This window comes from Elephas maximus, chromosome 4 (genome assembly GCF_024166365.1).
Source record: "Elephas maximus indicus isolate mEleMax1 chromosome 4, mEleMax1 primary haplotype, whole genome shotgun sequence".
In the NCBI taxonomy this organism is placed as follows: domain Eukaryota; kingdom Metazoa; phylum Chordata; class Mammalia; order Proboscidea; family Elephantidae; genus Elephas; species Elephas maximus.
The window spans coordinates 85,222,531-85,250,036 of NC_064822.1; the positions used below are offsets into that span (position 1 = coordinate 85,222,531).

A 27,506-nucleotide genomic window follows, 5' to 3' on the forward strand; every position below is an offset into this window, starting at 1 on the left:
TCACAGTCCTCAAAGAGCCAAAGAGAAAAGATAATACCTTCAACTTTCCCTCATACTTATTAAGACTCCATCAGAATGTAAGTCCTGTAAGGGTAAGAAACATCTCTGTGCCTATCAGTGTGCCTGCCATACAGTAAGAAATAAATATTTCTTGATTAAATAAACAAACAAAAATATATTCTGTGAACTTGTCTGGAGCAAGTAAATAAGTCTCATAAATTCCGCAAGCTGTGGAGTTTTATTCTTAAGTATATTAAAACTGCTAATATCTTCAGACATTTAACAACTTTTAGCCAGTATTTGACTCTTCATAAGCAATGTCTTAGTGTGGCGTTCTTATTATGGAAGTGCTAGCTTTGGTACTAATGGATAGTCACACTCTGCATCACCATAAATGCCTGGTGAGCTAGCCGTATCTTGACTACTCTTTCCCAGACAGCATCTAGCTTCCTTATTTCCCCTTGATTAAGCAAAAAATGGTAAACCATGCACTTAAAACTGGTGTCCATCCCTCTGTAGAAAGAACTCATGGAGTACCTTGCAAAGTGCCTTGCACATAAAAAAAAATTAATATTAAATAAATATTTGTGGAATAAATAAAAGTTATTTAAAAACATTAATTCACATTGATGTTTGTAATTACATTCTGTGTCGTTGTTGTTAGATGTCACAGAGTCAGTTTCTGACTTATAGCAACCCTATGCATAACAGAACGAAACACTGCCTGGTCCTGTGCCATCCTCACAATCATTGTTATACTTGAGCCAATTGTTGCAGCCACTGTGTCAATCTATTTTGTTGATGGTCTTCCTCTTTTTCGCCTATGCTCTACTTTACGAAGTATGATGTTATTCTCTAGGGACTGACCCCTCCTGATAACATGTCCAAAGTATGTGAGATGTAGTATCACCATCCTTGCTTCTAAGGAGCATTCTGGCTGTACTTTTTCCAAGACAGATTTGTTCATTCTTTTGACAGTCCACAGTACACTTAATATTCTTCACGAACACCACAATTCAAAGGAATCAATTCTTCTTTGGTCTTCCTTATTCATTGTCCAGCTTTTGCATGCATATAAGGCGACTGAAAACACCATGGCTTGGGTCAGGTGCACCTAGTCTTCAAGGTGACATCTTTGCTTTTCAACACTGCAAAGAAGTCTTTTGCAGCAGATTTGCCCAATGCAATGCGTTGTTTGATTTCTTGACTGCTGCTTCCATGGATGTAGATTGTGAATCCAAGTAAAATGAAATCCTTGACAACTTCAATCTTTTCTCTGTTTATCATACTGTTGCTTATTGGTCCAATCATAAGGATTTTTGTTTTCTTTATGTTGAGGTGTAATCTATACTGAAGACTGTGGTATTTGATCTTCATCAGTAACTGCTTCAAATCCTCTTCACTTTCAGCGAACAAGGTTGTGTCATCAGGTTGTTAATGAGCCTTCTGCCAATCCTGATGGCCCTTTCTTCTTCATATATTATAAGTATAATTACATTTATAATTATATTGTATAGCAGCAGTCATACTGATTTCCACTTGAAGATTTAATTGCTTAAAAAAGAAATTGAAATGTCTCTGACAAACTCTAAAGAAGATAGCACAGAATGCCAAAGCCAAATTTTACCCATTAATGGTGGAAAAGGGGGACTATTCTCTATTTTTAATATTTTATATCTGTATCAATTTTCTATAGTGAGCACATATTATTTTCATAATGGAAGTTTGGTTTTTTTTTTAAGAATTAATCCTAAATATTTTTAAATCTTTGATATAAAATTTGTCCTTCATAAAAGAAAATTCACACAGCAAAACTGGAGACTTCAATTCAATTCACATAATGGAACTCTTAGATCAAGAGGAAGTTGTTCAGACAGAACAAGGGGGTACAGATTGGTTTAAAGTCAGGAAAGGTGTGCATCAGGGTTGTATTCTTTCACCATACCTGTTTAATCTGTATGCTGAACAAATAATACAAGAAGCTGGACTATATGAAGAAGAACGGGGTATCAGGATTGGAGGAAGGCTCATTAACAACCTGCGTTATGCAGATGACACAACCTTGCTTGCTGAAAGTGAAGAGGACTTGAAGCACTTACTCATGAAGATCAAAGACCACAGCCTTCAGTATGAATTACACCTCGATATAAGGAAAACAAAAATCCTCACAACTGGACCAATGAGCAACATCATGATAAACGGAGAAAATATTGAAGTTGTCAAGGATTTCATTTTACTTGGATCCACAATCAACAGCCATGGAAGCAGCAGTCAAGAAATCAAACGACGCATTGCATTGGGCAAATCTGCTGCAAAGGACCTCTTCAAAGTGTTGAAGAGCAAAGATGTCACCCTAAAGACTAAGGTGCACCTGACCCAAGCCATGGTATTTTCAATCACATCATATGCATGTGAAAGCTGGACAATGAATAAGGAAGACCGAAGAAGAGTTGACCCCTTTCAATTGTGGTGTTGGCAAAGAATATTGAATATACCATGGACTGCCAAAAGAACAAACAAATCTGTCTCGGAAGAAGTGTGGCCAGAATGCTCCTTAAAGGCAAGGATGGCGAGACTGCGTCTTACATACTTTGGACATGTTGTCAGGAGGGATCAGTCCCTGGTGAAGGACATAATGCTTGGCAGAGTACAGGGTCAGCAGAAAAGAGGAAGACCCTCAACCAGGTGGACTGACACAGTGGCTGCAACAATAAGCTCAAGCATAACGATTGTAAGGATGGCACAGGACCGGGCAGTGTTTCGTTCTGTTGTGCATAGGGTAGCTATGAATCAGAACCGACTTGACAGCACCTAACAACAACAACAATGGAACTCTGCTATCTACCTCACACTGAATCACTTATAGTTTTCTGTATAGAACATGATATTTCTTATCTCCCCATCTCTCTCCATTCCTCTTCCTCTCATGTAGCCTCATAAGATTTCCCCATTTTCCTACCTCAGTCCAGCTGAAGTAGGTATCCATGCATAAATCCATGGACTATTTTCAGTATTGTGTCTACTCATGTGTTAGTCCTTAGACAAGACCATGAGCTTCTCAAGGACAAGGACCACTTTACTAATCTTTGTATCCTTAGGGACTAGCACAGTGCCTGGTACATAGCAACCCTCTTGCAATGACTGTTAATAAGTTGAATAACTTGAAATCACCTTGAAGAACTTATTTTCTTTAATACAATGCAGTTGAGGGGAAAAACGAATCACTGTATTATACTCAAATTTTGAAAAAAATGTTTAAAAATCACATGCTATCTAGATATAAGAAATTCCTGTGGACTCGTTGCATCAGAAATACCTGGGGAGCATGTTTAATATATATATATATATATATACATATATATATATATATCATATATCAGTACTCCACTCTAAAATTACTGGGAAAATATTCCCAAACCTCAGGTTCTTCATTTATAAGATAAGGATGGTCCTATGCCATCTTTATGATCATTGGCTTGAGTTCACTGCTATGGGTATAGTGTCAATCCATCTCATTGACTGTTTCCTTCATTTTTGCTGACCCTCTACCAAACAGGATGTCCTTTTCTAACAATTGGTCTTTTTTGATGACATGTACAAAGTAAGCAAGATGAAGTCTCACCATCCTCGATTCTAAGGAGTATTTTAGTTGTATTTCTTCTAAAATAGATTTGTTCATTCTTTTGGCAACCCAAGGCATATTTAATATTCTTCACCAGCACCACAGTTCAAATGCATCATTTCTTCTTCTGTCTTCCTTTTCACTATCCAACTTTTGCATGCATATGAGGTAACTGGGAAACCCTGGAGGCACAGTGGTTAAAAGCTACGGCTGCTAACCAAAAGGTCTGCTGTTCGAATCCACCAGGTGCTCCTTGGAAACTGTATGGGGCAGTTCTACTCTGTCCTATAGGGTCACTTGGAGTCAGAATTGACTTGACGGCAATGCGTATGAGGTGACTGAAAAGATCATAGCTTGGGTCAGACACACTTTATCATCAAAGTGACATCTTCGCTTTTTAAAACTTTTAAAAGAGGTCTTTTGCAACAGATTTGCTCAATGCAATATATCCTTTGATTTCTTGATTGATGATCCCATGGACACTGATTGTTTTTCTAAGTAGAATGATATCATCAACAACTTCAATTTTGTCTCCATTTATTACGATGTTTTTTATCAGTTCAGTTGTGAGGATTTTTGTTTTCTTCATGTTCAGGTGTAATCCATACTAAAGGCTCTAATCTAGTCATTGACCTTCATCAGTGTTTAGCTGCTATTATTATTAATGTTACTGTTACAACTACTATTATTCAGGCAAGTATAAAAACATATTAAATGTTCTGCTTTCCCTTGACTGAACAAAGAGAAAATGTCCAGATTGTTGGTATTTCCCGTTACCACCATATTCCATTCACAGTAAGTGGCAGCAGAGGCTATCTCTATACATTGGTTTTGGTGGTCAGGTAAGGGATACTATGGCATGGGACTCTGGGAAAATTATATCCTCTATGAAAGGATGTGATATCTATATGCTACCAATCCAATCATCTATCTAGAAAGGTCCTGAGTTAGAGAAAAAGGGTTAACTTTCTACTCTGAGATCTGCCACTTGTCTAGCTTCTCTGGGCCTCCATTTCTTCAACTGGTAAATGAGTACTTCATATTAGACAATTTCCAGAACTCCTTCCATTTCTAAGATTTTATGTTTCTATTAACTGAGATTCTACAATTTACTCTCAGGGGTTCTGTGTGTAGATGACACTAATTTATCTTCTCATGCTGGACTTCTCTCCTCACAAGAGTTACATTCTTCCATGTCAAGACGGATTTCATCACTAACTGAGACCAAACACAATGAAGACAAAGCTGTTCCCACCGCCCTATGTATTTGCAACTTCCCCACAAGGGTGATCAAATATTTGCTACATTTTCTACTATTTTTTAACACACACATCCACTTCACTGCCAAATATTCTTCTTTTATCACTGACATGTCTTCAAAAAAAAAAAAAAAAACTTTATCCATGATGACTCATATTACAGCTAAAAGTTTAGGATTTTGATATCTGTGTTACTTGTGAAGGATCTGTGGAATAGAAAATTACTTCTGGACTCCCACTTCCCTTTCTGCTCACTTCTAGTTCATCTGAAATGGGCCTAAATACATGTTACTCTCGTCATACCATTCCTTTCACTAGGATTCTCTTTAGAGTATGAATACTGACCCTACAGCAACAATAAAAACAACAACTACTAAGCACTCTCTGTACTTACCAGATACTATTCTAAATGCTTTACCTAGAGTGTATCATTAAATTCTCACAATAACCCTATGAACAGATGAATTATAAAAGCACTTCATGGTTATTATTTGCTAATTTCTCTCATCTTTTTCACCAAGCCATTCTTGTTAACTGTTTTTCTTTTGGCCAAGCCACCCAAAGTTATTTACTTGTATTGTTTCCCAATCCTCTGATATACTTTTCTATGTACTTTACTAAACTTAAAAAAAAGTTAATTTCCACAACTCCACCCTTTACCATTGGGTTAAAATCAGGAAAGGTGTGCATCAGGAATGTATCCTTTCACCATAAAAAACAAATACTTATTCAAATATCATGCTGGACAAATAATCCCAGAAGCTCTACTACATGAAGAATGCAGCACCAGGATTGGTGGAAGACTCATTTAACAAACTGTGTTATGCAGATGACACCAACCTTGCTCGCTGAAAGTGAAGTGGATTTGAAACACTTACTGATAAAGATCAAAGACCACAGCCTTCAGTATGGATTACATCTCAACATAAAACAAAAGTCCTCGCAACAGGAGCAATAAGTAGCATCATGATAAACGAAGAAAATACTGACGTCAAGAATTTCATTTTCCTTGGATTCCCAATCAACACCCACAGAAGCAGCAGTCAAGAAATCAAAGGACATACTGCATTGGGCAAATCCACTGCAAAAGACTTCTTTAGAATATTAAAAAGCAAAGATGTCACTTTGAGAATTAAGGTGCACCTGACCCAAGCAGTGATATTTTCAATTGCCTCATATGCATGTGAAAGCTGGACAATGAATAAAGAAGACTGAAGAAGAATTGATGCCTTCGAATTATGGTATTGGGGAAGAACAGTGAATATACCACAGGCTGTGAGAAGAACAAACAAGTCGGTATTGGAAGAAGTACAGCCAGAGTGCTCCTTGGAGTGAGTATTTCAAGACTTCATCTCAAGTACTTTGGATATGTTATCAGGAGGGATTAGTCCCTGGAGAAGGACATCATGCTTGCTAAAGTAGAGGGTCAGCAAAAAAGAGGGAGACCCTCAATGAGGTGGATTTGCACAGAGGCTGCAACAATGGGCTCAGGCATAACAACGATTGCAAGGATGGTACAGGATCAGGCAGTGTTTCCTTCTGTTGTACTTAGGGTCACTATGAGTCAAAACTGACTCGACAGCACCTAACAACAACTAACAACAACACCTTTTACCATATTTCCCGTATTTTTCAAATTTCACTTAAAATAGGATAATTTCTCTAGTTCTTTGTTTTTGTAAAATCTCATATATTACTAGTTTAATAAAATTAATTTGATAGTCAATATCCTTTATTTCCTTATTATTATATTCATTGTATGCTATATATTTTGAAGCCTGAGATTATAAAAGTTTAATTTTCTATTTATTATCACTGACATAGTATTACAGAATCAAGAGATTCTCAGGTTACATGTAAGCTCATTATAGAAACACTGAACAAGATAGAAAGCACAGAGAATATAAATTCCACTATTCAAGGTAATCATTATGAATAATTGGACATACAGCCCTTATTTTTCCATATATATTATATAATTGAGATGATACAGTATAATAAAATGCTTTAGTGATAACAGTTAGGTAGAAATAAGAAAATATTGTTCATGCCTTTATTTGCCAATATATAACATAGCTCTAATGGCTCTTCTCTATATGAGCTTTTAAAAAATCGTATTTCTATTGATCACTGCTTTCTGCCTTCCTCATTTATCACCTGTCATACTCTACTTACCAATTGCTCTATTTACAATAAATATAGAAAAATCTATTTAACAAGAATTAAATTATTCTTATTTTGAAACCACAGAGAGTTAGAAAATATATTGGGTATTATTTTTAGAACTTTAAAATGTTTAACATTTAAAGAAAGACAAGCACTTGCCTTCATCTCCATCATCCCCAAATGGGTAGAAGAGGGCAACAGCCAAATTGATGAACACAGCCAGGTTGAAGGAAATACTCCCCCACAGAGAGATGTGTCTCGAGAACCAGAACAGTGCAGGGTTATCTAGTTGGCAAGAAGTGCAATAGGACAGAACAGGAAAATAAATTTTGCTTTCAGCACATAAGCCCTACAGAAATAACACTTACAAACATATTTTTATAATTTATTATAAAAGCACATTTAAGTCAACATTTATTATGATTTATTTTAGAAAGGTTACTAAGATAATCAGCATCACAAGAGAGTTTTCTGTTTGACTTTTTTATCTTTTAGCCAGGTTACACCTAAATTATCTTAGAAGACTAAGTCTTAATTTTTCAAATGCTAAAGGTGGTCAGAAAAGGTGATTCCATAATAATTCTCTCTCATCTATCCCTAGAGCAGATTAGGGGAGCTACCTCAGCCACTGCCTGAGGCCCCTTTTAACGGGATGGTGTACACCCCTGCATAATTTGGTAAAAGTGATAAATTGGCCCCATTCCCATATCTTAAAGTGAAATAAAAAAATTAAAAAAAAAACTAAACCCCGTACTGGCACAGATATTATCTCCAGTGAAAATTCCTGTGACACAGTCACAGTTGCCTGAAGCTCCGAAACTGAATAGCATGGTGTAGTACTGTCTATTGAGAACTAGTGATTTAAAATATTACTTATGAATAAATTTTAAACCTTACTGCTTCTTAAGAACTTGGTGGGTTTGAAACAGAAGAAGAAAATGAAAGATACAATAAGAATCCCCAAAAAGTAGGAGACACTTTGCTGAATATTTTCAGAAAAGAGATTCTGTGTTTGTCATCAGAAGTGAATTATTAAGTGCATCTCCTGAATACATTACATTAACAGAAAACTGTTCTTTCTACCCCTTCTAAATAATTTAACAAATATGTAAAGAGTATCGTCTGAATGGGAGACAAACTCATTGCTTACACCCGGGAAACTCACATTCATTCAGGCCCTACACATTATCTAAGTCTTAATATCTTAATACCAGGATTAAAATGTTGGGTTTAATAGAGAGGGAAAGGTACATCAACATTGAAATAGAAATTATAAACTTTCCAGATTTGTATCATGTAAATTCCAACCTGGGTTCTGCTGCTTAATTACAAACTGCACTCTGCTTCAGTGTATCTTGTTTTCCTTGTCTTGGGATGGGGTATTCTCACACTAACCTCTGTACCTCACCGAGTATGTTAGAAGTACTGAGGAAATATTATTCTTTAACACTGAAAACAAATGTGCCTTGAATTTCTAATGCAATGTGCTTCTTTAAAAGATTGCTACAGACTGGTGTAATAGGCTATTCAAGTCTACTAAGAAAAAGGCTGAAATTTTAAAACATGACAGTGAAGATAGCTGTTTGAAGATATTTATTGGCCTTAGAGCACCAATGACATTGAAATTTAACTTTGATTTTAGTACAGTTAGACTTACCTTTTAATTTTTCTTATAATCCTAAATTAGCCTTTTCATGATTGCTATGGCATTTAATAGACTAATGAATCATAAAGTGTAAACAACTGCATCTCATCATTCCTAAAATAGCGGTCCTCATTTATAAAAGCAGTATGTTAAGACAAAATTAGATGTTGATGCACACATTTGTGACAACAAACCCTTGCTTGTAAGTTGATCAAATGAAGAAGATTTTACCTATAACCCCATAAGTTTCTTCTGATTTTTAAAAGTAAAACATACATTGGGAATTATTTTAAGATTTTTTTTTTGATAGATGACTATATATGAAAAAAACACAGACCACCAGCATGAATTCATTATTCAATTTACTTATTTGTCAAGGAGAAAAATGCATGTTTTTCAGGTGTCCCAAATCAAAATTACTGACTCTTCGTGTGTCTTTTGGACACCCAGAATTTTCACTGAATTCCATAAAGTTCTGAAGGAGAGTGAGTCCTTTATTTTTTCAAACATCCTGATAAAAACCTAAAATTGCTTGCTACAATTATATGTCCAAAGATGGTGTTTCTTGTGCCCCCAAGCTCAAATTAATAAACCATAACCATTAAAGTTCCTAGAAAACTAAAAAGATGAAACACTGTCGAATAGAGGTATTAAGAACATATACCTTCTTGTAAGCTTTCCAAGTGACAAACGAGACCTATCATTTTTGCTGTTGTTAAAAATTCATGATACTCCTTATCTGAGAAAATGAACTGATAAGAAATTTTTTAGCTCAGTTTTTCCAAACAGACTTGAGTTGATACCTGAGATAATAAGTAATGGCAGTTCTATTATGTTAATTTTTAACTGTAAAATTATAATATTGCTCTATTTGAGTATAAGTGTCCCCAAATTTTTAATTTGTTTGATTTAAGGCACTAAAGATACGTTAAAAGAAAGAATGACTCAGATATGTTAAACCATCTGCTCAATCACAGGACAGTGAAGAAGAGCCTGCTGGTTCGGATGTCTCTCCATCTTATTCACTGGGTGTTAATGCCATTCAGGGCCTATTCACGGACTTCAAACCTGCAGCTGCTCATCTTTTCCTTCAACGGTTGAGACATACAGCTGCAACCCTGCATTTCATAATATTTACAGAACTGTAGGAACATCACTAAAAGATGATCTAATTAGTCGGTGGTTTCTGTTTTCATTAAGCCGCAGGTGTCTCGGCTCAAGTTGTAGACTGAGCTTACACTTCTGAGCCTACCCAGTGATTTCTGTAACATCGGGCTGGCAAGAAATTTAAAAAAAAAAAAATTTTTTTTAAATGAATTGCTACCATGTGTCCCAAAGTACCAATTTATCTAGTATTATGTACAAAACTAACCATTTTAGTTTATTGTCAGCTACAGTACTTACTCCTGATTTTCTTCTGCCACTTCATTTCATTGTAGAGATCCTCTGTTTGCTGGAAAAAGTCGTTCACCTTACTTCCTTGTTCATCCCTTTCCGTTGTATTGAACACACGGAACTTGGACTCCCGAGTGAGGTATTCACATATATTAGGGACAGGAAAAACAATTTGTTCCATGGTCCTATCATGACGAACAATCTGAAAACATTAATTTGCATTTGTTTTAGCCTTTTGGACCCCTCAGTCTTAGACTATTTCTAAGTAAGTTTTCAGCATGCATTTATTAATGATATGTTACTAATGCAGTGATGAAGAAAATGTTCTGGCTTGAAATATCTAAAATAACCCTTTATTGTCCTACTTCATATTTTCTCTTTAATTAGTACTATAACCAGTTGCTGCCAGTCAATTCTAAATCGTGATGACCCCACATGTGTCAGAGTAGAATCGTACTCCACAAGGCTTTCAATGACTAATTTTTCAGAGGTAGATTGCCAGGTCTTTCTTCCTAGGTGCCTCCCTCTAGGTGGACTCAAACCTTCAACCATTTGATTAGCAGGCATGGGAGTTAACTGTACCATCCAGGGACTCCAAACTAAAATTATACTTTATTATAAGTAACAAATACCAGAATCTCTTATTTTTTCTGGATTAGCATTATACTTTTGCCACCCATTTTTATTTCCATGAAGTATAGTGGAGACTAAGAAGTTCTTAATTAGCAAGTCATTGTCTGGATAACCTTAAATGCACTACTTAGAATATTTTAGTATGTACCTTGTTCTTAGTCTGTTCTTCCTTAAAAAAAAAAAAAAAAGAGCTATTGGACAACAAATAATATATTTAACATAATGTGCTCTGAGTTCTACAAGGAAAGGTTATTTATATGATTAAAATGTTTTCCTGTTCTTAGTAAAACATATTTTTCTAGGTACATCATCCATTTAAGCACATATCCGTATGTAAAAATTCATTATTTTAGATCTCAGTTATTTGGTATTTGGTGATAGTTTAACTTTAAACAAAATATAGGCTGAACATTTTCAGGTGGTTTCACTTTGAAGCAAGCGTTTGTGTAGACTAAATTTCAATAAATTACATCTATTATCATGTAGACATATACTGTGCTCAGCCCTGAGGAATGAATCAGATTGGTCTAAGCCAGAAGAGTAATTCTATTTCCCTTTGCCATTGACTGGTCTCGTGGTGGGCATGTGACCTAGCTCTAGAAAATGAGTCATAAGGAGAAATCTCCTGGAGGGTTTCTGGGAAAGATTTTGCTTCCTGGTAAAGGCAGAGAACCATATGAGAAAAACAAAGGCCAAACATACAAAAATAAAAATTCTTTTTTTGTCCATACCCTCTTTCTTCCTATTTACAACAAAAGACTGTGTGAGAATGTGATGCCTGGAACTTTAGCACCCATTTCTCAACCATGAGGTTAACATAAGCATGTTAAAGATGACCTAACAGTAAGACTGAAAAGGCCTGCACCTTTGATGACATCATTGAATCCTTTGATCAATTATAGGACTACCTATCTCTAGTCTTCTCATTATATGAGGTAGTTAAATGATTGTATTATTTAAGCTATTTTCAGTTTGGTGTTCTGTTACTTAAAACCGAAGGCATCCTAACTAATATAATTTATATATACAAACCATATGCTAAGTACTATCATAAAACAAACAAGAATAAGTTTAATGGAAATAAACAAAAATTCCTACTTACAGGATAAAACAATAAATTATACAAAATAAGAAATGGACATATTTGGTATGAAAGGCATTTGTGTGGGGGGAAAAAAGGTTTACATGATTTAATATGCACTACCTCAGGGCAGATTAAAGAAAGAGTGTCATGATTATTATAAACCAAGCCTATATTAAATATTATGTTTGGTTCTGTTTACCACATTTTACAAAGGACACTGACAAACTGGTGGTATTACTGAAGGAAATGGGAATGTGTTAACTATAAAAAAAAAAAAAACAAAGATGGATGATTTTTCAATACATTTATTTAACAAATGCTTATTCAGTCCTTGGGTGAGAAGCTATGAAAAATTCAAAGGTGAAAAACAAAACAAAGCCATGAACCTCAACCTACAAGAGCTGGGGGTTTAGTTATCATGATGGTTCTTCAAATGTCAGAGCAAAGTTATCATGTTAAAACCAAATCAAATCTGTTGCCATCGAGTTGATTCCAACTCTTAGCGACCCTGTAGGACAGAGTAGAACTTCCCCATAGAGCACCTGGTGAATTTGAAATGCCGACCTTTTGGTTGGCAGCTGTAACTCTTAATCACTACACCATCATGTTAAGAGGGGAGCAAATGTTCTGAACAGTACATGTTAAAGGAGAGCTAGTTAAAAAAAAAAAAACTAATTATTAAATTTGTTCAAAATTGGAACAGTATTCCCTGAAATAGTGAGATTTCTATCTTTGGAAGAAGGTAAAGCAGAAGTAGGATCATTACAGAATAATTTCTCCTTGGATGGGAGACCAGATTAGGGAATATACAAGGTCCTTCCTATTATCCAGAGTCTGTGAGTCTATAAAGGAGCCCCAGTGGCACAGTGGCTAAGCACTCAGCTGCTAATTGAAAAATTAGTGGTTCAAACCCACCAGCTGCTCCATGGCAGAAAGATGTGGCAGCCTGCTTCTGTAAAGATTATAGCCTCGGAAACCCTATGGGGCAGTTCTCCTCTGTCCTATAGGGTCAGTATGAGTTGGAATCGACTCGACGGCAATGGGCTACAGGTGAGTCTAGAAGTTATAGACAATTACTTTCAACACTATTCATTGTTGTGGATATGTTCCAGACAAAGTTGAGTTTTGGAAGTACAAAGGAGATCAAGGCCAGACCCTGCCTCAAAAAAGGAGAAAAATGACACATATAAACCTAGCAATATTCCCAGTGATAACAAAAGCCAACAGAATGATCAAAGTGCTGTGGAAGCACAGTGGAATGAAATTAATGAATGCCTGGAGGAAGGAGTGGAGGCTCCTCTGAGAAGGCTGTATGAACTGGTTTTTGAATGAGCATGAGAATTGCTCAATGTGAGGAATTTATAATATTGGCACAAATGCCTCTTTTCAATCTTGGACTTCCATATCCAACTGCATAGATGCCTCAATGTTACCTCAAATTCAGTTTCTCTAAGAATGGAGAAATGATCTTCCCTTACCTCTTAACCACCAAATCTGGTATCTTCTAGGATTCCCATGTATGACACTGACTTCAGTCCATTTATTCAAACCAAATGTCTGGGGGCATCCTTGTGCACACCATTTCCCTTACCTTCCATATGTAACTCAACATCAAGCCCTGTCAGTACATATGTAGATTCACCAATCTAGCCATCTTTCATACCACCATCTCTCACCTTTCCTGTTATGATGTTCTCCTGTCTGATCTATCTGCATTCATTCTACTCATTCCCTTTCTAACCCTTTCTCCAGATTTTTTTGAAAAAGCCATTTCTCTTCTAAACCCTCTGTTCTTTCATACTTTCCCCTACCTGAAATCTCCTGCCCAATCTTTAGTAGAGAGAAACTTTTACTCAATCTTTAATATATTCTTAATGGCAACCTTCTCTGTGAAATTAATCCTGAAATCCTGTGGGCAGCTAATGACTGTTTTCTCCATATTTCCTTGGCCCTTTTGTTTACACACTTACTACACAGAAGTGTCTTCTATATGTATGAATTGTGGAAAGTAAGTGATCACTGAACATTTATGTGCATTTACAGCTAATTTTCTCCTCACTGCTGGAAATCTCAGTCTCAAACAATAGCCCCCAAGTCCCTCTCTCTGGCCTGCCCACTTTATCCGCAATGTCCTGAGGAATCGCTTCTGATCTCCAGATTTGTATTTTGGCTTCTGGGACCTTCCCAACGAACTTCATGGTTCCATGATCTCATTATACAAATTTCTCCAGCTTCCTAATTTTGCCAGAGTCTCCGTTCCTAAGAACCTGATGTAGTAAGCAACATTTTTATTACTGGTCCAGCACGTGGTTCCACTAGATCAAGTCTCCCAAGTCTAAGAGCTGCAGTATTATCAATGCTCACAAATGTAAGCAAGGAACCCACTGTGTGATACAAAGTAATAATGCTCATTATTCCAAAGGTTTGACAATAGTAAACAATAAAGTACCAAAACCCATTGCCATATATCCCAAGTGTTAATAACAGCGATGCCCATCATATACTTTGCTGAAAACTAAAAAACGTCTGCCAATGAGTATGAAGTATACATGTAAATTAGAAGTTACAATCGTCAACTTCTCTGCTCACTTCTGCCTGATTAGCTCTGTGAACTAGTGTCAAAATGACACCATAGTTAGTAAATGACAGCCAGATGGGCCTCAGGGCACACAACGGTAAGCTCATGTTGACCCACGGCAACTTCACTGCCACCAGCATTCAAACGTGTCATTACGGAGGGTGGAGGGATCGGAAAAGAGAAACTGTGAAACCAATGCAAGCTTATGCTACCGATGTGAAAACTTCGTTAGTGTCTTCTGTGTTCCCTTCACTTTTGACACTTTCTCAAGAAACAAAGATTTCTATTTTAATAAGCCTTCTACAATTTTTTTAAAAGAAGCCTTTTCTCAGATGATAGCTTCTATTATGATAATCCTATCTCTTTCTGGGTAAAACATCACTGCTTTGCAACGACTGCCTTCTCAATAAAAAAAAAAAAAAGAAAGAAAATTTACATATAGTTCAGGTTTAAAAAAAGACTGAAAAACGTGCACACCAGTTTCTCATAGATCACTCACATCTCGTTTTGGAGTAGATACTTCTACAGTACAAATCACCATTCTGTTTCATTTTTTTTGGAAAAATGATGAAAATGGTTTGAAGTAGAAAGTAAGCATATATATTTACAGTTCATCCTTTTCAAGAAAAAAAATAGATTGTTACCTCAATCTGTGCAGTGTGGTTGGCATAATATTTTAAGGCTTCGTCTCCTTCATCTGGATCCAATCCTGGTTTGAGCATCTGCTGTAATAGTTTATTGTGGCGGGCCAACTAGAGGAAAAAGATAAAGGTTTTAGGGTTTTTTTTTCCATTTACTGGGAAATTACTTTTTCCACTTGTACACATAGCTTCACAGTCCTGGGGTTAATGGTAATGAACTGGATTTCAAGAAAGCATGTCTACGTGAAAAGTGAAATCACAAGGATCAGCTGTTATTAGTACATGAATCTTACATTTTTATTTGGAGGTATGCATATTCTTAGCATGAGAAGACTGTGCTTTACTCATAGTAGGAACTCAATTAATACTTATTGGATTTATATCTTCAATAAGTGTATAATTGTGCCAGCAGCAAGAATGCCTGCTGTGCTATATAAATGATGGAGCCCTGGTGGTGCAGTGGTTAAGAGTTTGGCTGCTAACCAAAAGGTTGGCAGTTCAAATCCACCAGCCATTCCTTGGAAACCCTATGGGGGCAATTCTACTGTCCTATAAATGATACTCCCTATAACAAATTTAAACTTCATGAAACATAAAACAACTAGGTCAACAGTATGGTAGTTCAGCGTGTAGTGGTAGAAGTATAAGTGGTAGCTTCCTACATACACATAAATAACCCAAAAAATAAAATAGCTATAATTCAGAAGGCTTTCTCTTATAGCATCTAATCACAACTCTGTACTAGTAGTTTGTATGAAAGTCCTACATTTCTGCATATTCATATGTCAAAACTGGTGCTTTACGGGTATAGATCTCAGTTTTACTGTAATCAAAACTGAGCATTTAAAAACCAAAGATTTCACCATAAATTATTTTAAACTGTTCTTGGTAGAAGTAATCTTTTTCTAGCATTTTACTGTCTGTGGTGTTTGTTGGCTAGTTCTCTCACTTCGTAGATAATTGATATATATACATACACATACATATATATATATACACATACATATATATACACACACACATATATATATACACACACACACACACACACATACGTACTGCCTTAAATGTCTCTTTTATGGTTGTTTGGAGCCCTGGTTAAGCATTCAGCTACTAACTCTGCCCTATAGGGTTGCTATGAGTTGGAATGGATTCGGCAGCAGTGAGTTTGTTTTTTTGGTTTTTGAGACCTGGTGGCACAGTGGTTAAGAACTTGACTGCTAACCAAAAGGTCAGCAGTTCGAATTTACCACCTGCTCCTTGGAAGCCCTATGGGGCAGTTCTACTCTACCTTATATAGATTTGAATTGGAATTGGAATTGATGGCAATGTGCTTTTTCTTATTTTTAAAACAATTCTTGGAATCTTGGAATGCTTTCCACCTTTCAATTAACTATTCTATTTATGCCTCACATTCCCTGCAGGCTGATGATAGTGCTGATTCTGCCATATAATTATTTCACTCCTAGAACCACCTCTTATTTTGTGCCAGGCTGTGTCCTAAACACTTTAAGAACATGATCTCATTTGATCCTTCTAAGAAATCCTGGGATAGGCACTGTTACTACACCCATTTTATAGTTGGAGAAATTGAGGCACAAAAATTAAAGGACTTGTTTGTGTTAATGTAGCTAAGAAATGTTTGACCAGTATTGAAATCAGCAGTGTGGTTCTAGATTCAGTATTCTTATCAACATTATAGAACAACAAATAAGTCTTCCTGTTATTCATGAGATTTTAACAAAAATTTTGATTCTAAAGAATGGAGATAAATTTTAAACAATAATCCAGAACCTATATACCCAAAAGGACATTACCCTACCAAGTGGTAATTTGGTAAGTTAAATATTCATCCCATTGACACTATCCTAGTGAAAATTGTTTTTGAAACTATTATTTTAGAATTGCCTTTCAGGATAATTTATAAGTCACTTAAGAAAACCATGGTCATGAAACTTGGCATGACTTGTAGGTGTTTCTAGAAATCAAAATGAGTTTCAAAGGATGAAATCATTTAGATGCTTTAGCATATGTTTTAAGAAATGGCAAAAACGTGGCCAGCCAGTTCTTGAAGGTAAACCTGGCATGATTTGTTGCTTGATTAAACCTGGGTCATGAGGCAAAGACAGGAGTTAATGACAACACCAAGATTACTGACCTGGGCAATTAAATGTTCAGAAATATCACTTCCTAAGGAAAAATGCAGGAGAAGCATATTTAGAAGTGAAAAAATCAATACTCCAGTTTTGGACACGTGAAGATTTAGATGTTGAGTATCTATGCCATCTACTGCCGTCAAGCTGATTCTGACTTATAGTGACCTTATAGGCCAGAGCAGAACTGCCCTATAGGGTTTCTAAGGCTGTTATCTTTACAGAAGCAGACTGCCACAACTTTCTCCCCTGAAGCAGCTGGTGGGTTCAAATTGCCAACCTTTTAATTATAAGCCATGTGCTTAACCACTGTACCACCAGGGCTCCTTAGTGTTGAGTAGGCATCCAAAAGGACACATGAGGCAGGCTGTTGAGCTTCTGGGCAGAGGTCTGGGCTAATCTAGGTGGTCATCACTGTGGTATATTTAAAATCATGGGCCTTCATAACATCACCTAGGAGTGGGCTTAGATACAGAAAAAAAGTCCAAGGAATTCCGGCAGAGGTTAGAAAGGTGAAAGGCATCAGCAAAGAAGAAGAGAAAGTTGACCTAGTGAGGTAGGAACAAAGACATTCAAGCCAGGTGTCCTGGCAGTCAAGTGAAGAAAGAATTTCAAGGCAGAGAAAGTGATCATCTGTGTCAAATATTTCTGGTAAGTCAAATCAAATGAGTACTGGGAAATGGTCATTTGTTTTAGCAACTTAGAAGTCACTGGCAACTTTGACAGCAGCAGTTTCAGGGGACTGATCAACAACAAAGTAGTGAGTTTAAATAAGAATGGAAGGGGGAGAGTGCTGACACATTACAGGGGTTGCAACCAATGTCATAAAACAATTTGTGTATAAATTTTTGAATGAGAAACTAATTTGCTCTGTAAACTTTCACCTAAAGCACAATGAAATTAAAAAAAAAAAGTTTAGAAAAACAAAAGAATGGGAGGAAAGTAAGTATAATCAATAAGTGTGAGTATAGACAACTCTTTTGAGGAATATTGCTGCAAAAGGAAACAAGAAAAAAGATGGCAGCTAGAGAATGGGGAGGAGCCCTGGTGGCGCAGTGGTTAAGTGCTACAGCTGCTAACCAAAAGGTTGGCAGTTGGAATCCACCAGTCACTCCTCGGAAAACCTATGAGGCAGTTCTACTCTGTGCTATAGGGTCACTATAAGTTGAAATCAACTGGACTCCATGACAATGGGTAAAGAGGGGTTGGGATAAAGAGAAGGTTCTTTTAACATGGGGGATACAATATTGTGTTTGTTTGAGAGAGTGGAAACACTGACTCCCGCACACCTTGACTAGGTGAGAGTGGAACAATTCAGTACATATGTGGAAGTGTTTGCCTTAGATAGAAACAAATTCACCCTTAGTGACAGCAGAGAATGTGGGCATAAATTCAGGAGGGCTGGCAGTTGTGATGATGGGGATATGTAGAAGTTCTTCCTGTTTACTTTTCAGTGAAGAGGAAGCTGATGATGAGGATGATAGAGGAGGTGTTGGAAATGTGAGGAAGAGAAAATATGAAACAGTCAGCAAGGGGGAGTAAAGGGACTTGGCAAATGTATTAGGATTGCTGGGGAGCCCAAAGGGTCTCCTGTATGCTATGGTCAGGAATTTAAAGTGAGGCAATAAGCAAGTTTGTACGTTTTTCCCCAAAGACATTCAGCTCCCTAGGTGCAGAGATAGCATTGCCAGAGAATTTTAATTAATGAGATCTGTGGTTTTGTGAGGAGCCCTGGTAGCACAGTGGTTAAAGGGTTCACCCGCTAACCTAAAAATTGGCAGTTCGAACCCACCAGTCATTCAGCAGGAGAAAGAAGTGGCAGTCTTCTTCTGTAAATATTTATAGTCTTGGAAACCCTATGGGAGCAGTTGTATTCTATCCTACAGGGTGGCTATGAGTCAGAAATGACTTGATGGCAAGGGGTTTGATTTGGTGGTTTTGCTAGGTGAGGACAGTAATAAACATATACATAAAAAGATGGAAGAAGTTATGGGTCTATGCAAGGAATTTAATTCAGACCATGGAACTTAAGGAAACTCTGGTAGCATAGTGGTTAAGAGCTTTAGCTGCTAACCAAAAGGTTGGCAGTTCAAATCCACTAGGCGCTCCCTGGAAACCATATGGGGCAGTTCTACTCTGTCCTATAGGGTCGCTATAGTTGGAATCGACTTGAGGGCAACGGATTTTTCTTTTTTCTTTTTTTTGGTATGGAACTTAAATTGAATAAAGATGGAAGTGAGGCTAGAAGGGACAGTGAAAAGGTGGAAGGATAATGGATTATAGGTTCTAGTGTGGTAAAAAAATGTGCTGGAGTTGAGGTGCTAGAAGGAATGCTAGTTAGGGATGCTTGAAATGGACACTATAGACAGGGTGCAGGGTAAAGTGATTAGTAATAATAAGGTTTCAGGTGTGGCCATACATCTATAACTGAATTGCTTTTCACACCTCCACCACTACTATCCTGGTTTGAGCCACCAGCTTCTCTCACCTGGAACACTATGACAGCCTTTTAACTGGTCTCCTTGCTCTATCCTTGTTCTCCACAGTCTATGCTCAACACAGGAGCTGGAGTGATTTTTGTGGTCAGAACCAGTCTCTTTCCTGCTCACACCCTTCTGATGGCCGGCATCTTAGAGTTAAGCCATAGCACTCCCCATGGCCAATAAGGACCTACATAATCTGACTCTGCTATCTTTCTCAACTCCTCTCCTACAACCCTCCCCACTGATGCCTCTGCCCCCGCAATGGCTCCTTGCTGTTCCTTAAACCCAAGAAACATGTTTCCATGTCAGGGCTTTTGCAGTTGCTGTTCCCTCTACCTGGGTTCTCTTTCTCTAAAGATCTGCTTGCCTTACTCCCTCCACCTACTTCAGGACCCCTTTCAAATATCATCTTATCCATAACCACATTTGAAAGATCAACCCACTCGCCTCCCCTGGCACATCTATCCCTATTTCTTGCTTTGTTCTTCTCCATAACAACTATTTTGACCTGATATAGTATATTTTGTAATTGATTTGTTTCTTAACTATTTCTCCCCTGTAAGAAAGTAAGCTTACATTCTTATGGACTTGGATTTTCATTTGTTTTGTTCACTGCTATATTCCAAGGCTTAGAATAATATCTACAACATTGTAGGTGCTCAACACAGATTTGTTTAATCAAATGAATTTAAGTATAGGAACTCTCAAAATCGTAAATAATTGATAGCTTCCCAAGATGCAACATTAATTTGAATAACTTCTTATTAATTTATTTATTTAAAAGCTTTTACTTTCTTATAGTCACTTTATAGTGTAACAAATTGCTACGGTTATTTTAAGAAACCAATAATGCTATTTTAAATGATGTAATTAATAATAAAGGAATCCATACAGGTGATTTTAATTTAGGATATCTTGCTTACTAGAAATATTTCAGGATCTCTTCCGTCCCTGTAGTCTTAATGAGATAACTCTACATGTGTATTGTATTATTGCAGATAACAAACAAACAAACAAAAAACTCACTGCTGTTGATTTCATTCTGACTCATAGCGACCCTATAGGACAGAGTAGAACTGCCCCATAGAGTTTCCAAGGAGCACTTGGTGGATTTGAACTGCTGACCTTTTGGTTAGCAGCTGCAGCCCTTAACCACTATGCCACCAGGGTTTCCTATTGTATCTTAGCAACTATTATTTTTCTCCAGTGGGTTGTAACATCCTCACAGAAGAGGGCCTGGTCTAATTAATTCCTCTGTGTTTTCTTGAGCCACGAATAGTACTTGGTACATAAAATAGATTCAATAAATACTTTTTGAGCCAATGAAGAAATGGGCTAATTAATGACTTATTCATTTTGTGTTTAGTGAGTAAGGGCTCTTAAATCCCAGTGAATTAACTCTCTTGTTTCCTCCTCTCTAAAAAAGGAAAACCAAAGAAATATGATTAGAGATCAAATGATAGTATAATTCCTCGTGTTTGCAGAAATAAAATTTTAATATTTTTCCTTATTTCATAGTTATTTACGTACTTATATCTCTTCTGCTAGACTTAAGCTATTTGGAGGAAGGCTCTGGGCATTCAATTTGTGTTGAATTGAACCCTATATGATAAAGCAAGGACAGCATCCCTGTAATGTATACAAAATACAAAAGATTAAGGACTAGTTTGATGATTCTGAAACTTGTGAAAATGACTAGTGCCAATATAGAGCTCTTGGTCCAAATACACAGTTTACTGAAAGCACAGTACAACTTCCCAGAGACCAATTAAGTTATGTCCATAGTTTTTTAAAGTTTAGTCCCCTATATATATATTCCTACTAAAAATATTCTATAGAATGACAACACTGCCAGCCAAAGACATTCAGTTTTGTTAGTGGTAGGTTCTTTATGGTAAGTACATTTGGCATAGCATATTCTGCAATGTACCCTTACATGATATAAATAAAGAGAAATAATGGCATTCACAGAAACAATAGCATCATTTACTATTATGCACTTTGAAAAACTAAAGATGAAAACACATAGTAAGTTTTTGGACAAGTATGGCACATCTGTGGAGAGTTGTCACAGTAAGAAATCTAATTTAAAAACAGCTGGGGGAAAAAACAGGTAACGAACATACTCAAGGACAGCTGTCTTATGAAACTCAACTCCTCTATTAAAAGCAAACCTCACAATAGTTTTTGAAATTAGCTGATGTCACTATACTACATGGTCTCGAAATCCAAACAACAATGAATTTAGTAATAATGGGGATCTAACATGGGCAACAATACTGACTGTTAACATGGGCGACAACACTGACTGTTAAAAGGGAGTAATACCATAGGTGGGAAATTTCTAGATCCTAGAAATATTTGTAATCCACAACAATATTAGTCAAAATAGTAGCAACTGTTTCATATATGGTGAGGACATAGTGTCCATCTCTGGCATACCTACTTTGTATGTGATGCCAAAAGAATCTTACCAATAAAAGACTCTTATGAGTTCATGATTACAATTAGAAATAATGAGGTCTGAGATAATTTGTCATTTATCATAATATTAATATTTAAAACAAAATGCAATGCAGCACATGGGCAGGTATAGGCCTATTTATTAGTGGAGAAGGGATAAAAAGCATTTGGGGATAGTTAGCCTGATAAAAGAATAAAGACATATCCCCCACAGGGAAAGACTGCCAAGAAGGGCTAGGAATTCTTTCATTATATGTTGAAAGGAAAATCATGTACCTCATTATTAATCATGACATATTTGCAATTTAGTTGAATACATATGCAACACTAAACAGAAATTAAAATATGCATATGTAAACATACATAAAATACATACACACTCATAAGTACAAGCCTTATACACAAACACATACAATACAGCAGGGTCTTTGAGAAACATCACAGGCTTCTCCAAATCCAAGGCTGGGGAATAAAGTGAGACATAGGTTTTTCATTTTTAGTGGCATTCCTTATTAAGCCATTTACATTTCTCTTCTTATCATTGGGATCTTAATGTTTTGGTCCAAGTAAGGATGGAGTAAAAAAAAAAATCAAGAAATTGCACTCAAATGATATTCAACAAGAGTTACTCTTTGACACTTCTCATCTGTGGGTTTTTTTCATGCAAGTTCCACTTTTATTAATTGGCAAAACTGTAACACAGTAATTGGCTTTTCAAAGATCACAAAGTGAGCCTACACCTGAAGTCAGAATAATTGCCTTTTTTTTAGATGTTTAGGTTAATAATTATACAACACTTTAATACCAAATACTGCTCCTGTTTGAAAGATATCAGCAGAAGAAGTATAAATTAAGGTCTTACATATTTTAATATGTTTAAACTCAAATTTCTGACACATTGATTTTTCACACCCTCATGGCCCAGTGGTTAAGAGCTCAGCTGCGAACCATAAAATTGGCAGTTTGAATCCACCAGGCGCTCCTTGGAAACTCTATGGGGCAGTTCTACTCTGTCCTACAGGGTTGCTATGAGTTGGAATCGACTTGACAGCAATGGGTTTTTTTTTTTTTTTTTTAATACAGAAGCTCCAAGTTTTCTAAACATCTATTTTTCCTCTTATTTTGTGATCTTGTTATACATGCAAAGCACAGTTCCAGCTGCTATGGGACTATAGATGTAAGACTTATTTTCCTCCTTCAAACAACCTAATTGGAGAAATTAAGACAATTACAGAAATTGTGATTAATACAAGAGGAAACAAGGACAAAATTACAAGGAATCACATTTTGGTTGGTAGGACTAGGAAAGGAATCTATAAAAAATGCATTTGATAAAGGTTTTAAAGAGTAGATACAATGTCCACAGGTAGAAAGAGGGGAGAAGAAGAAAAATAAGGAAGCCATTCTGTGCAGAGGGAGGGCTCTGTATGAACAAAGTCAGGAGGGTGGAAAGCTCATGGTGTGCTTTAGCTGTACTTAATACTCCAGGTTGGCTGGAACGTAGAATAAATTTAGGTTAGTGACTGATAGGAATAGAAAGGGAATTTGGAGCCATATTAAATGCTCATGTTGGAATAGAGGATACAAACCATAAATTTTTTTCTTAACCGTGGCAAGATAAACTGAGATCCTCATGCCCATTCTTTTCTGTTAGAAAAGGGATTTGGGGATTAGAGAGAGTTTAGTTGGCAATGGAGCCATCTGTCCAGACCTACTCTCAGTACTGCGGCAGTCCTTCATATAGAAAACAGCCCAAAGAAGAAATAACTGTTCCTTTAGGATGCTTATGCCAGATTACTACTGTTAGGAAAAAAAAGGAGTCAGGTTAAAGTCCTGGCAAGAAGAAAAAAGAGGCTTTCTCACATGAGACCGGACTGTGTGGTCTCAATACTCACCAAAGCACGGGTGTTTGCACTTAGATATTTTAGGAGGAAATCAGGAGGAGCCGTTGCTAGTAAAGCGAAACCCACCCCTAGAGCTGAAGTACACTCTCTCCACTTCAGAGTCAACAGAATCTAGGCAACAGGCAATGCCCATTAATACCCAGTGGAAGTCTAAGATTAAACACTGCAAGATTTGTGATGGCAGCAAGCAAGGGCCCTTTTCTCAAGGAGGAAATGGTACAGTTTCCCCTCAAAAAAGGGGGTGAGAGCACTAAAGAGCTGGAGTGGGTGGGTGGGTAAAGCAGGTGGAGAAGAAATGGGGAAGAGTATTATAGGTGGGCAGTGGGAAGCAGATAAGACTACTGATTCCCCACCAAAGGGCAGAAAGGAATGGACTAGTTGGAAAAACTAACAAATCTCAATCTTTCTTAAAATATTACTGTCCTTTTTTATTTTTTTCCTTTCCCAGACTTCCTCATCCTTTAGCCAAGCAGAGTTGTCTGTATAGTCTCGAGCAGAATTAGAATCATAACTAGCATGGAAGGAGGAAAAAAAAAACAATGCTCGTTTTTCTGAACTTCCAAAATAGGCTCTTGAAAATCAAAAGAGAAGGTCCTGAGGAGAGGGTGGCAAAGAGGAAAGTGTGGGAATGGAGAGGAAAGAGAAAAGAGACTAGAGAGAAATATGGTCTGGCAAACCTGGGGAGGGAAACAGAACAAACAAATGAGCACTCTGAAGACAGCTGTGGAGGATTCATGGCCCACCAGACCTGAAGGGTCACAGATTGAAAGGCAAGAATGAGATTTCAAGACTGTTTTCTCTCACCAAAACAACCACAGGGAAGTAAGGAACTGGCCTCTGTCCTTAGCAAGAGTGAAAGAGGGACCTTGGAACACCAGTATTATTCTACACAATAGCATCTTTATCCAAGGTGTTTAAAAGCATTGTTTTATTTCTCTAACATCTAAATCCTTTATGGTTCTTAGAGGTCAGTCTACTATTCCCATTATAATAGTGGCCAGACTGAGAAAAAGATATGTATAAAATGACAAGAAATTGTTCTTGTTGTCGTTAGGTGCTGTTGAGTTGGTTCTGACTCATAGCAGCCCTACGAATAACAGAATGAAACTCTGCCCAATCCTACGCCATCCTCACCATCGTTGCTATGTTTGAGACCATTACTGCAGCCACTGCGTCAGTCCATCTTATTGAGGGTTTTCCTTTTTCACAGACCCTCTACTTCACCATGCTTCATGTCCTTCTCCAGGGACTGATCCCTCCTGATAACATGTCCAAAGTTAAGTGAGAGGACTCTCACTATCCTCGCTTCTAAGAAGCATTCTGGTTGTAATTCTTTCAAGACAGATTTGTTCGTTCTTCTGGTAATCCATGTATATTCAATATTCTTCCTCAACACAGTAATTCAAAGGAGTCAATTCTTACTTGGTCTTCCTTACCCGTTGTCGGGCTTTCACATGCATATGAGGCGATTGAAAATAACATGGCTTGGGTCAGGAGCACATTAGTCCTCAAAGTGACATGTTTGCTCTTTAACACTTTAAACAGATCTTTTGCAGCAGATTTTCCAAAAGCAATATGTCCTTTGACTTCTTGACTGCTGCTTTCAGGGGCACTGATTGTGGGTCCAAGACAAATGAAATCCTTGACAACCTCAATATTTTCTGTTTACCATGATGTTGCTTATTGGTTCAGTTGTGAGGACTTTTGTTTCCTTTATATTGAGGTATGTTGAGGTGTGATCTATACTTGAAGGCTGTAGTCTTTGATCTTCACCCGCAAGTGCATCAAGTCCTCTTCACTCTCAGCAAGGTTGTGTCATCTGCACATCGCAGGTTGTTAATGAGTCTTCCTCCAATCCTGATGCCACGTTCTTCTTCATATAGTCCAGATTCTCAGATTACTTGTTCAGCATAGAGATTAAACAAGTATAGTGAAAGGATACAGCCCTGATATACACCTTTCTTGCCTTTAAACCACGCAGTATCCTCTTGTTCTATTCGAACGACTGCTTCTTGATGTGTGTTCAGGTTTCTCATGAGCACAGTTAAGTGTTCTGGAATTCCTATTCTTTGAAATGTTATCCATAATTTGTTATGATCCACAGAGTCAAATGCCTTTATATACTCAATAAAACACAGGTAAACATCTTTCTGGTATTCTCTGCTTTTAGTCATGATCCATCTGACATCAGCAATGATATCTCTCATTCCACATCCTCTTCTGAATCTGCCTGGACTTTCTGCAATTCCCTGTTGATGTACCGCTGCAACTGTTTTTTAATTATCTTCAGCAAAATTTTACTTGTGTGTGACATTAATGATATTGCTCGATAATTTCCTCATTCTTTTGGATCACCTTCCTTTGGAATGGGCACTAATATGGATCTCTTCTAGTCAATTGGCCAGGTAGCTGTCTTCCAAATTACTTGGCATAGACGAATGAGTGCTTCCAACATTGCATCCATTTGTTGAAACATCTGAACTGCTATTCCATCAATTCCTGGAGCCTTGTTTTTCCCCAATGCCTCCAGTACAGCTTGGACTTCTTCCTTCAGGACCATCAGTTCTTGATCATATGTTACCTCCTGAAGTGGCTGAATGTTGACCAATTCTTTTTGGTACACCTACTCTATGTATTCCTTTCCTTCCATCTTCTTTTGATGCTTCCTGCATCATTCAATATTTTGCCCATCAAACCAAACCCAACCAGGTGCCCTAGAGTCGGTTCCAACTCCTAGCGACCCTATAGGACAGAGTAAAACTGCCCCATAAGGTTTCCAAGGAGCAACTGATAGATTCAAAGTGCTGATCTTTTGGTTAGCAGTTGAACTCTTAACCACTAGGCTACCAGGGCTCCATTTTGCCCATAAAAAAAAAAAAATAGAATCCTTCAATATTGCAACTTGAGAGTTGAATTTTTTTCTTCAGTTCTTTCAGCTTGAGAAATGTTGAGTGTGTTCTTGCCTTTTGGTTTTCAAACTCCAGGTCTTTGCACATTTCATTATAATACTTTGTCTTCTTGAGCCATCCTTTGAAATTTTCTGTTTAGCTCTTTTATTTCATCATTTCTTCCATTCATTTTAGCTATTCTACATTCAAGACCAAGTTTCAGTCTCTCTTCTGACATCCAATTCAGTCTTTTCTTTCTTCCCTGTCTTTTAAATGACCTTTAGCTTTCTTCATGTATGATGTCCTTGATGTCATCTCACAATTCATCTGGTCTTCATCATTAATATTCCATGCATCAAATTGACTCGTGAGATCTAATTCAGGTGGGATATACTCAAGACCGTACTTTGGCTCTTATGAACATGATTTAATTTTCTTCAGCTTCAACTTGAACTTGCATATGAACACTTGATGATCTGCTCTGCAGTCAGCCTGTGGTCTTGTTCTGACTGATGATATTGAGCTTCTCCATCATCTCTTTCCACAGATGTAGTCTACTTGATTCCTCCGTAGTCCATCTGGCAAAGTCCAT

General features: G+C 37.1%; 1 protein-coding gene across 1 annotated transcript in view; it reads right to left on the bottom strand.

Moving 5' to 3' along the window:
* Positions 1 to 27,506, bottom strand: part of ITPR2 (inositol 1,4,5-trisphosphate receptor type 2) — a 523,041-nt gene that overhangs the window by 98,914 nt on the left and 396,621 nt on the right. The window contains exons 46-48 of the mRNA XM_049882682.1: positions 15,027 to 15,134; positions 10,097 to 10,289; positions 7,207 to 7,332 (exon numbers count right to left, since the gene is read on the bottom strand). Coding sequence (XP_049738639.1) covers positions 7,207 to 7,332; positions 10,097 to 10,289; positions 15,027 to 15,134 — 427 coding nt within the window. The remainder of the gene's footprint in view (positions 1 to 7,206; positions 7,333 to 10,096; positions 10,290 to 15,026; positions 15,135 to 27,506) is intronic.